At 57.3% G+C, this 10,463-nt stretch overlaps 1 protein-coding gene across 1 annotated transcript in view; it reads left to right on the top strand.

The window, feature by feature from the left end:
• The first annotated feature begins 863 nt into the window (after positions 1–863).
• MAST3 (microtubule associated serine/threonine kinase 3) overlaps positions 864–10,463 on the top strand; it is a 13,173-nt gene continuing 3,573 nt past the window's right edge. Inside the window, exons 1-24 of the mRNA XM_009997807.1 lie at positions 864–877; positions 1,176–1,264; positions 1,478–1,550; positions 1,723–1,743; positions 2,695–2,773; positions 3,402–3,559; positions 3,987–4,062; positions 4,435–4,644; positions 4,727–4,828; positions 5,107–5,239; positions 5,749–5,816; positions 6,161–6,240; positions 6,371–6,579; positions 6,911–7,049; positions 7,268–7,400; positions 7,505–7,670; positions 7,851–7,952; positions 8,372–8,494; positions 8,753–8,862; positions 8,993–9,138; positions 9,299–9,491; positions 9,605–9,830; positions 9,916–10,145; positions 10,256–10,378. Coding sequence (XP_009996109.1) covers positions 864–877; positions 1,176–1,264; positions 1,478–1,550; positions 1,723–1,743; positions 2,695–2,773; positions 3,402–3,559; positions 3,987–4,062; positions 4,435–4,644; positions 4,727–4,828; positions 5,107–5,239; positions 5,749–5,816; positions 6,161–6,240; positions 6,371–6,579; positions 6,911–7,049; positions 7,268–7,400; positions 7,505–7,670; positions 7,851–7,952; positions 8,372–8,494; positions 8,753–8,862; positions 8,993–9,138; positions 9,299–9,491; positions 9,605–9,830; positions 9,916–10,145; positions 10,256–10,378 — 3,003 coding nt within the window. The remainder of the gene's footprint in view (positions 878–1,175; positions 1,265–1,477; positions 1,551–1,722; positions 1,744–2,694; positions 2,774–3,401; positions 3,560–3,986; positions 4,063–4,434; positions 4,645–4,726; positions 4,829–5,106; positions 5,240–5,748; positions 5,817–6,160; positions 6,241–6,370; positions 6,580–6,910; positions 7,050–7,267; positions 7,401–7,504; positions 7,671–7,850; positions 7,953–8,371; positions 8,495–8,752; positions 8,863–8,992; positions 9,139–9,298; positions 9,492–9,604; positions 9,831–9,915; positions 10,146–10,255; positions 10,379–10,463) is intronic.

Here is a 10,463-nt window from a genome sequence, read left to right as displayed (position 1 = left end):
CCGCCCCTGGGATGGCCCCCCCCGGGATGTCCCCCCCGCCCCGGGATACACATGCATCCCAGTCCCAAGGAAGCGAGGCCGAAGCTGCTGCTCCTGCCTCAGTTTCCCTTCCCCCCCCCTCCCTCAGGAGCTGCAGTTAGTGCTTGGTCTGGGGGGTGGGGGGAAGCTGGGTGTGGGCAGCTGAGCTGTGGGTGCTGGAGCAAACAGAGGGGCCAGGAAGGGGGGAATGGTTGGGAGAGGTGGGAAGGTTTGTGCCCTCCCCCCCCAGGAATCACAGCTCAGCTTCGGGTGAGCCCAGGGTGTGTGTGTCCCGGGGGGGGCCCTGGTACTGGGTGCAAGGAGGGTTTTGGGGTGGCCCAAGCAGCCTCCCCTTGGCTTGGCCGAGATGTTTGGTCTCAAGCAGAAGATTTGAGGCTCCTGGTTTTAAGGTGGAAGTGGGAGGAGCCTTCCAAGGGGGGGAAGATATCAGCAGAAGGTGACAAGGTGACAGGTGTCATGTGCAGAGCCCTGATCATGCATGTAGAGCTCTTGGCCGTGTATTGTTGCCATGTATGTGCATCTGGAGGGACAGCAGGTTGCAAAACATCCTGTGCAGGGTGTGGGGGGTGTCAGGGTGTGGGGGGTGTCAGAGTGTGGGGGTGTCAGGGTGTGGGGGTGTCAGCATGGACCCACACACGGTGCTGCTTTTCCCTGGCTTCCTTCTGCTACCAGAGCATGACTGAGCCAGACCTTTGCTGGATCATCATGATGCCCAGCGATGTGACAAAGGCTCAGGGGGTTGGGGACCAACTGTCCTCCCCTCTGTGACATCCAGACTGCCAAATAGAAGGAGGTTAATCAGAACTGGGGGCATTTGCCACGCGATGGAGCTGGTCGGGTTGTGGCCGCTTGGCATTTCCATCGCTTCCGCCTTTCACATCCCCTTTTTCAGCCCGAGGGGCCACCTGCCTCTGCCCTCCCCAGCCAGCCAAAACCAGAAGTGGGACCTTGACGAGACAGTTGGTCATTAAAAATAGCTGCTTTGACCTGTCTCTGGCTGCCAGGAACCGGGAACAGCTCTTGCCTGCAGTGGGAGATGCAGAATCGATGGGGCGACGGCGGCTGCGGCCCCTGGCACAGCCCAGCCCTGCCCGCCCTTCCCTTCCCCAAACTCATTCCTTCTTTTTCTTCCCTAGTTGCCGAAGCAGCAACAGGAAGAGCTTAGTGGTGGGCACCCCTTCTCCCACCCTCTCACGACCTCTCTCCCCGCTCTCTGTGCCAACAGGTGAGGATTATCCCAAGAGATGGGTTGAGCATCTCCCAAAATGATTTTTGAAGCGTAATCCTTCTCCTTCTGCAGCACCTTATTGGGAGCAACAAGCTGCCTTCTGGCCTTTTCCAGGCTGGAATAGCTTGGGAAATGATTTACTCCCGCTTTCCCTGGCAGGAGCTTCCTGGGGTGGGTTTTGGGGTGACTTTTCCCCCTTTTTCCCTGCAGCTGGGAGCAGCCCCTTGGACAGCCCACGCAACTTCTCTGCCAGCACCTCCGTCAACTTCCCCTTTGCTCGCAGGTCAGATCCTGTCCCCGCCTCCTGAGCCATTAATATTCCCTAATAATTAATAACCTACCCACTGGGACTGTTCTGTTGATCTCACATGATTTATTTTGCTTTTTGTTTGCTTTTTCTCTTGTTTCCACCCTGATTTTCACTCTGCCCTGACCGGTGTCTCCCACCACCCCAGCCATGCTCCTCGGACTGACAGGCAAGTACCAGGAATGGGCCAGGGTTGCATCCCAGGAAACCAGTTCCTCCAGCCCTTTCTTTGTGTGCATCCCCGGGGTGGGAAATTTTGTTCTGGGAATGGGTTCCCTGCAGCTCTGGGAGCAGCAATATCCCTGTCCCCATCACACCATCCCCAGCCACGAGCTCAGCCCCGCTCCGAGCGTTCCCGACGGATGCTTGGCAGACACCTAGGAATGGATCCTGCTTCCCCTCCCCGGCTCCAGACACCAAAATCCTGTTGAACTAATTAATTAATTGCACGCATGGGGGCGATGGCTGAGTTTAACCCATCGATCATCACATGGAAAAAAGCTGGAGGCTTCCAGATGGTTTTCAGCAAGGCCAGGGCTTTCGGAGCCTTCCGGCAGCACGTGGTGGTGCCGGTGCTGGGTCTGGCACCAGGCCAGCTCCTGCTGTCCTTGGATCCACACAGGAAGTGGCAGTGGGAGGTTGAAGGGCCTTGTCTTGACCTGGATGTTGCCCCAGCCATTAGAAAGGTCTCCAAGAGGAAACATTCACCCCCCTGTCCAAGCTATCACCTTCCTGTTTATAGCCGGGCTCTGCTGGCTCTGGATGAGCCTTGAGGAATCCCAGGTTTTCCCAGAACCCAGAGGCTGAATTTTGCTCTCATTAAAACCCAGATTTTCACAGGGTTTGTTTTTTTTTACCTCTTCTGAAAGGGCTTCACCACCCGGGCCCTTTGCAGGGACCCCACTCACTGTCACTGTCCCCAGGGTGGCCACACAGCCTCCCTCACCCAAACCCTTCTGATCTCACCCCGTTTCGGTGCATTCCAAAAAGAGGTTTCAGGGCTTTATTATCCAAACCCAACTCATGTCCTCTTCCCTATCCTTATCTCTCTGACATTGATTATTTGCATTCAGATGTGGCATTTTTTTCCTGTCTGTGATGGGCACATTTGCACTTGCAGGGCTGATGGCAGAAGGTGGTCACTGGCTTCACTCCCCTCCTCTGGCTATGGGACCAACACCCCCAGCTCCACTGTCTCGGTAACGTTTGTTCTCTCCTGGCAGCAGGCGAGAAGAACCCCAAAAATCCCTCAGGTTGTTGGTGAAATGTCTCCCCAGACCCTTGGTGTGGGGTTCTGGGCAGCCCCTTGGTTCCTGGGGGATGTGTGAGCTGTGTCCTGCTTCCCAAAAGTGCCTGTAAAAAGTCAGAGAGGTCAGGGAATGGTTTATGATGTCCCTGGGTGTCACAGCATCCCTAGGTGTTAAAGTGTCCCTGGGTGCCACAGCATCCCTGGGTGTCACAGCATCCCTAGGTGTCACAAAATCCCTGGATGTCACAGGATCCCTAGGAGTCACAGGATTCCCAGGCATCACAGCATCCCTGGGTGTCCCTGGAAGTCACAGGATGCCTAGGCATTACAGGACCCCTGGGTGTCACAGGATTTCCAGGTATGACAGGATTCCCAGGCATCACAGCATCCCTGGGTGTCCCAGTGTCCCTGGAAGTCACAGCACCCCTGGGCACAGCCCACGCTTCCCATCGGTGTTTCCAGCCTTCTACAAGTCTCCAAGGAACATCCTCCTGCCGGGCTTGGGCATTTCCACCACTCCCCTTGCTGGGAAGCCCTGGATCCGCATCCTGATCTCCACCATCCCTCCTTCTTTCCAGTCGTCCTCGTCCTCCCAGGAGCGCCTGCACCAGCTCCCGTACCAGCCCACGCCCGACGAGCTGCACTTCCTTTCCAAGCATTTCCGCAGCACCGAGAGCGTCCCGGACGAGGAGGGTCGGCGCTCACCCTGCCTGCGCCCACGCTCCCGCAGCCTCAGGTGGTGCAGCTGGGGTGGGCACCAGCACACCCAGCACATCCCTCTGCTGGGATGGCCTGGGACTCCTAAGCTCTGTCCCGAGGTGTTGATCCCCATGTAAGGGCAGGGAGGGGTGTGGTGAGGGCTTTTGAGTGGATGGAGGAGATTGAGGTTGGATGTGAGGAGGGAATTGTGGAGTGTGAGGGTGGTGAGAGCCTGGCCCAGGTTGCCCAGGGAAGCTGTGGCTGCCCCATCCCTGGCAGTGTTGAAGGGCAGGTTGGATGGGGCTTGGAGCAGCCTGGGCTGGTGGGAGGTGCCCCTGCCCATGCAGGGGGTTGGAACTTGATGATTTTGAAGTTCTCTCCCAACCCAAACCTTTCCATTATTCTATTTGCATAAATGTAAATGACTTGGCCTTTGTAACATGACCGGTTTCCTCCCTCCACAGCCCTGGACGGACGAGCGGAACATTTGATAACGAGGTTGTGATGATGAACCATGTCTACAAGGAGAGGTTCCCCAAGGTAACTGCTGGGACTGGGGCGACAAGCACGTTAGTGCCTCCATGGCCTCCTGACACTGTCTTCTCCAGAACAACCTCCTCTCCATGCTGGAATATAGAATGTGTGGGTAGATACCAGGGGGTGTTGGAGATGTGGTAATGAACTGGGGAGGCAGGGACCTGTGGGTCTCCATCATCACCCATGCAAGCAGAAGTCTATGGAGACTCGTGGCCCTTTTCCAGCCTGTTGGAAGCTGGGTCCCAAATGGGGCCATGAGGTGCACATGGATATGGGAGCTGCAGGAGGTGGTAGCATGAGAGCCCAGCTGGACAAACCCAAGGTGTGATATGGGAACGCATGTTCCTGGGCATCACCATCTGTTCTGCCTTGCAGGCCACAGCCCAGATGGAAGAACGTCTGCAGGACACCATCACTAACTTCTCCCCAAGCAGCACTCTGCCACTGGCAGATGGGGTGCTGGGCTTCATCCACCACCAGATCATCGAGCTGGCCCGGGACTGCCTGGCCAAGTCCCAGGGGGCTCTCATCACCTCCCGCTACTTCATGGAGCTGCAGGAGAAACTTGAGAAGATGCTCAGAGATGTGAGTACAGGGGCCATTCCCTGGCCAGTGTCATCTCCTGAGGCCACCGGTTGACTCCTGGTTTCTCTCCCCTCTCTGGCAGGCTCAGGAGCGTTCGGAGAGCGAGGAGGTGAAGTTCATTGACCAACTGGTGAGGAAGCTGCTGATCATCATCTCCCGTCCTGCTCGTCTTCTGGAGTGTCTGGTAAGACATGGCAGCTCCTGGTGTGTCTTGTCCTTCACGGTCCACACCTTTCACGGTGGGCATGGACTATGAAAGACATCTCACCTGGCCTGTTCCACCATGGGATCTGTTGCTCCTTGTCATCCTGGCTGGGCTACAGCAAGGAGCTAAGGAAGCTTCCATCTCCTGCAAGCATCCAGAGCCTGTCCCCAGTTACAGATGTCACCTGCAAGGCTTAGAGGAGAGTCTTAACTCTGCCAGGTTTTCACTCCTCAACTCTGCTTGCTTTTCCCATCCAGGAGTTTGACCCAGAGGAGTTCTACCACCTCCTGGAAGCTGCAGAAGGACATGCCAAAGTTGGCCAAGGAATAAAGACCGATATTCCCCGATACATTATCAGCCAACTGGGGCTCGTCAAGGATCCATTGGAGGGTAGGGAAGCTCTTGGGTTGGTGGCCTCCAAAGCCTGCAGCAGCATCTGGACTCCCAGTGTGGCCACTGGCGAGCATGAAAGAGCACTGGGAGGTGGCAGAAGGACCAGTAGGGCTGAACGTGTCATGGGGTGGGTCACAGCAGGACCAGGACAATGTCCAAGTCTCCCAGCCAGCCCCACATCTCTCATTATTGCTCCCAACACGTTCAGCAAAGCAGATTAAGCTCAAGAACGCTTAATCCAGAGGAAGCCATGACCTTGGGGGTGGGGGGACATAATCCCTGAGGAACACGGGAATGACTACAGAAAAAAGAGAATTATATAAATGTTTGTCCTCGTGTTGAACCTCTTAATGCCATGACCTGAATTTCTCTGTACGATAGTTTGAGCAAAGCCTGGGGCTAAATCTTGGTGGGATCTCCAAGTTTGGAGGGGAAGGGGTTGGTGGGGGGTTGTTTTGGTGGTGCTTGAAGATGAAGAAGGTGAAAACCATCCCTGTCTTCTGCAGAAATGGTCCACCTGGATCACTTTGACAGTGGGAACACCATCACGCCGGAGAACGATGATACCTGTGATGTGAGTATGGTCCTACCTGCATGTCCCACCTGCTGCCTCCAACTTTGTCCCACCTCACCCCACAACAAAGCTCCCTGCAGCAGCTCCTCTGCTACCTTAGGCAGGGAGATGTTACTTCAGGTTGTCCCTGAGGGTGACTCACAGATCCCCAACTGGCCAAAGCTCAGAGTGGGCTCTTGATCTGCAGAGCATCTTGGCCTTCTGGTTTGGGGTTTGTGGCTGGAGAGGGCTCAAGGAGAGATGTCCTCTGGCAGTGAGGAGCACTCAGAGGTGATCCATGATGATGAATTCCTGCCTGCACACCAGGAAACACTAAAACCTTTCTGTGTCTTCTCCAGAGCCAGCCCTTGGCCACTGTTCCTCGGAGGAAGCCCTGCGAGGGGGACTTTGAGACCATCAAGCTGATCAGCAACGGGGCTTATGGGTGAGTTGGGAACTTCCTAACACTTGTCTCCATATATAAGCGACTCCAGAGTCCTCCCCGTGGTGCTGCATGGTCTGTGCTGCTGGTTGGAGGCCACGTTTTGAGGTCCAGCCATTTTGCTGTCTCCCAGGGCCGTGTACCTGGTGAGGCACAGGGAGACGCGGCAGCGCTTTGCCTTGAAGAAAATTAACAAGCAGAACCTCATCCTGAGGAACCAGATCCAGCAGGTATTTGTGGAGAGGGACATCCTCACCTTTGCAGAGAACCCCTTCGTGGTCAGCATGTTCTGCTCCTTCGAGACCAAGCGACACCTCTGCATGGTGATGGAGTATGTGGAAGGTGAGAACAGGATTTGGGGCTGGAGGGAGGGGGAATATCCATGTCTGAGCACCGAGGACACCACCCAGACATCTCCTGCCCTGCTTTGCTCCAGGGAGTGGAGGGAAGCATGAGGAGATGCTTTGGTGATCCTCAGTCTCCCCTTCATGAAGGTGGCCTTGATCACCTAGGAGAGTGTTAGTGGCCCATTCCCAGGGATCAGCGCTGCTCCAAGGAGGGCTGGGAGGGTCTGGCTGGGAGCCTGCTTGGCAGGAGGGCAGCGTGGTCCTTCCTGGTGACCTCCTTGCCTTCCCTGAGCTCCTCATGCTCAGGAGGCCCCATGTCCCCACAGGGGGGGATTGTGCCACCTTGCTGAAGAACATGGGCCCCCTGCCCGTTGATATGGCAAAGATGTACTTCGCCGAGACCGTCCTCGCGCTGGAGTATCTCCACAACTACGGCATCGTCCACCGGGACCTCAAACCCGACAAGTGAGGACCTGGGTCAGGTCTGAGCGAGGACAGGGGTGGGTTAGGGTGGGGATGGGAGAAGGACTGGTCCAAGCCCAGAGGAGAAGGCAGAATGAGGTTTTGGTGCCCAAAGACCTGGTTCTGTGCTGTTGCACCAGAACCAGAGGTCCTGAGGTCTGGCTAGTCCTGCCCAGGTCTTCCCAGAAGCATCATCCTGGGCCATCTGTCTTCTCTTGCAGTTTGCTCATCACCTCCATGGGCCACATCAAGCTGACAGACTTTGGTCTGTCAAAGATTGGCTTGATGAACATGACCACGAACCTCTATGAAGGGCATATGGAGAAGGACACTCGGGAGTTCATGGACAAGCAGGTGTGAGATCCTGTTCCTCTTGGCCATCACCAGGGAGTGGGGATAAGCTTAGGCCCTGTCACACAGGGTCACTGCAGAGGTGTCAGGGGCTGCTCCCCTCTCAGGTGTGTGGCACTCCGGAGTACATTGCCCCAGAAGTCATCCTCATCCAGGGCTATGGGAAGCCCGTTGACTGGTGGGCCATGGGCATCATCCTCTACGAGTTCCTGGTGGGCTGCGTCCCCTTCTTCGGAGACACCCCCGAGGAGCTCTTTGGGCAGGTCATCAGTGGTGAGTGCTGGTGGCACCTTGGCTCCATGGCTTGCTCTTCCCAGCAGTCACAGCTTGCCCTTTCCCAGTTCAGGTTTTGATGTGCTGTGGCTCCTCTTGCCCAGAAGTGACTTCTTCTGCCACCTCACATTGTGTCTAAGCTTTCAGCCACTCCAAACTCCTTTTCTTTTTCCCTTCCAGATGAAATTATGTGGCCAGAAGGGGACGAGGCTCTTCCGGCTGACGCCCAGGACCTGATCATGAGGTTGCTTAGACAATGTCCCCTGGAGCGCTTGGGCACCGGTATGTGTGGAAGCCTCCAATTCCAGCCAAGCTGACACCAAAGGGTGTCCTGCTGTGATGAGGATCCTCAGAGGGGGTTCCTAGCTCCAGTTTCCCCCCAGGAAGGCAGCACAGGGCTTCAATCCATCCTATTTTAAACCATTTTCTTAGAATCATGGAATGGTTTGGGTGTGAAGGGACCTTAAAGATCATCTAGAGCCAACCCCCTGCATGGGCAGGGACACCTCCCACCAGCCCAGGTTGCTCCAAGCCCCATCCAACCTGCCCTTCAACACTGCCAGGGATGGGGCAGCCACGGCTTCCCTGGGCAACCTGTGGATGTTACTCCACATGGAGGAGTGACCGTGCCGTTTGGGGTGGGAGCGGGAACATCCCAAAGCCTGCCCTATCCCCCTGAGCCGGGTTTCTCCTCCCGGCAGGAGGTGCACAGGAGGTGAAGCACCATTCCTTCTTCCTGCACCTGGACTGGAACGGGCTGCTGCGGCAGAAGGCCGAGTTCATCCCCCAGCTGGAGTCAGAGGACGACACCAGCTACTTCGACAGTGAGGCCAAATCCATCCCCTTCACCCCCTTCCCATCCCGGCCATTATCCCACCTGCAGGCCAGATGCTCCTGGTTTCCATCAGGAGATGACAATCTCCTGGGTGACGCTGGTCATTTTAAAAGCAAAGTTGGAATCAGACGCAGTCCTGTCCCCGGGCTGCTCGGCCTTACCCAAACCCTCATTTTCTCACCCCAAAGCTCCCCCGGGCTGTGGGGTGTGTGGCGGGCAGGGTGACAGCCGGGAACTCTGCTTGCAGCGCGCTCCGAGAGGTACCGACACCTGGATTCGGAGGATGAGGAGACCAACGACGAGGAATCATCTGTGGAGATCGGGCAGTTCTCCTCCTGCTCCCACCGCTTCAGCAAGGTGCTCCCTCCCCTCCTGCAGCCTCCAAAATGACGGGCAAGCGGTGCCAAGAACCGGTGTCTGGGATGAAGCTGGAGCACCTAGATTCCCAGATTTCTGCTCCTCACTGGAGGGCTCTTCTCCCCCGCAGGTGTACAGCAGCTCTGAATTCCTGGCTGCTCACTCCAACCTCAGCCTCTCATCCTCCGACCGGAGTCACAGCGATGACAAAGAGGAGCGATGGGACAGGCACTCGGGAGATGAGGAGAGGAACCGGCTGGTGGGCCCGGAGCCCCGGTGCGTGGTGAGGCCGGGACACGGTGCTGGTGTGGGCTTGTGCCAGCACTGTGGATTGGCAGAGGTGGCAGTGAGCCATGCCCAGGGGTGTCACAGTGGCTTGGTGCCATCCCCTCTCCCACCCGTGGTGGTCCCAAGCCCTCCTGCTCTCCCCTCACAGGCTCCGCTCCTGGACCTCCTGCAGCTCCACACCATCCACCTGCCGGCACGAGCGCAGCCGCAGCCCCGCCGCGCTGCCCAGCACCTACAGCCTGGACACCATGCCCAAGTTTGCCTTCTCCTCAGAGGATGAAAGCCCTTGCGTGGCCTCCTCCAAGCCGGAGAGGCCCAAGTTTGTCCTGGGAGACCCTGACGTGGGGACCAGTAGCGTGGTGAAGCCGTCGGCGTTATCTGGTGTGTAGGTGTGGGATGCTCCGGGGCCAGCTGGGGTCCCGCGTGGTGTGGAGTGGCTTCTCCATGTCCCCAGACTCTCCCTCCTTCCCTCTGTGCAGCTGATCTCGTCAGCCTGAACCGCATCCGCCTCCGGAGCAACAGCACTGGCACCAAAAACTCCACTCCCCGGGGCCTGGAGCCGAGCGGGAGCCGCCGGCTGAGCAGCCAGAAGGACGTGCCGGACCGGCAGCGAACCTCACCGGGCACTCGTGTCCCCAAATCCGCCTCTGTCTCAGCCCTGTCCCTCATCATCACCTCAGGTCCCTGCACTGTGTAGTTTATCCCACCAGATGGCGGTTGCTGTGTGGTTTTATCTCGGGCTGAGCTGGTATCTCCCTCTTGCAGATGACATCAGTGGTGGTGGTGCCTTGATGAGCCCCATCTCCCCCCATTCCCTCTCGTCCAACCCCTCTTCCCGTGACTCCTCACCAAGCCGAGACTCATCCCTGGCCATTGCCAGCCTCCGGCCACCCATCATCATCCACAGCTCTGGCAAGAAATACGGCTTCACCCTGCGCGCCATCCGCGTCTACATGGGGGACAGCGACGTCTACACCGTCCACCACATGGTCTGGGTAGGTGGGGAGGGACCAGCAGTGCCAGACACCGTGTTTCCCTGTGGGAAAACTCCACGTGGAAATGTAGGTTTGGATCTGGAATGAAATCTCCACCTTTCGGGTTGCAGAGCGTGGAAGAAGGGAGCCCGGCACAGGAAGCAGGGCTGAGAGCTGGTGACCTCATCACACACGTGAACGGGGAGTCGGTGCTGGGGTTGGTTCACCGGGACGTTGTGGAGCTGCTGCTGAAGGTGGGTGACCAGTGCCACGTTCCTCACCTAGCTGGTTCCCAGCATCAGGGCATCAATCTGGCTACTCCCTGGCGTCGCTTCCACT

Source organism: Chaetura pelagica, unplaced genomic scaffold, assembly GCF_000747805.2.
Source record: "Chaetura pelagica isolate M959 unplaced genomic scaffold, ChaPel_1.0 scaffold595, whole genome shotgun sequence".
Classification (NCBI taxonomy): Eukaryota; Metazoa; Chordata; class Aves; order Apodiformes; family Apodidae; genus Chaetura; species Chaetura pelagica.
Note: the sequence above shows the minus strand (reverse complement) of the source record. Positions and strands in the feature narration are given on the sequence as shown.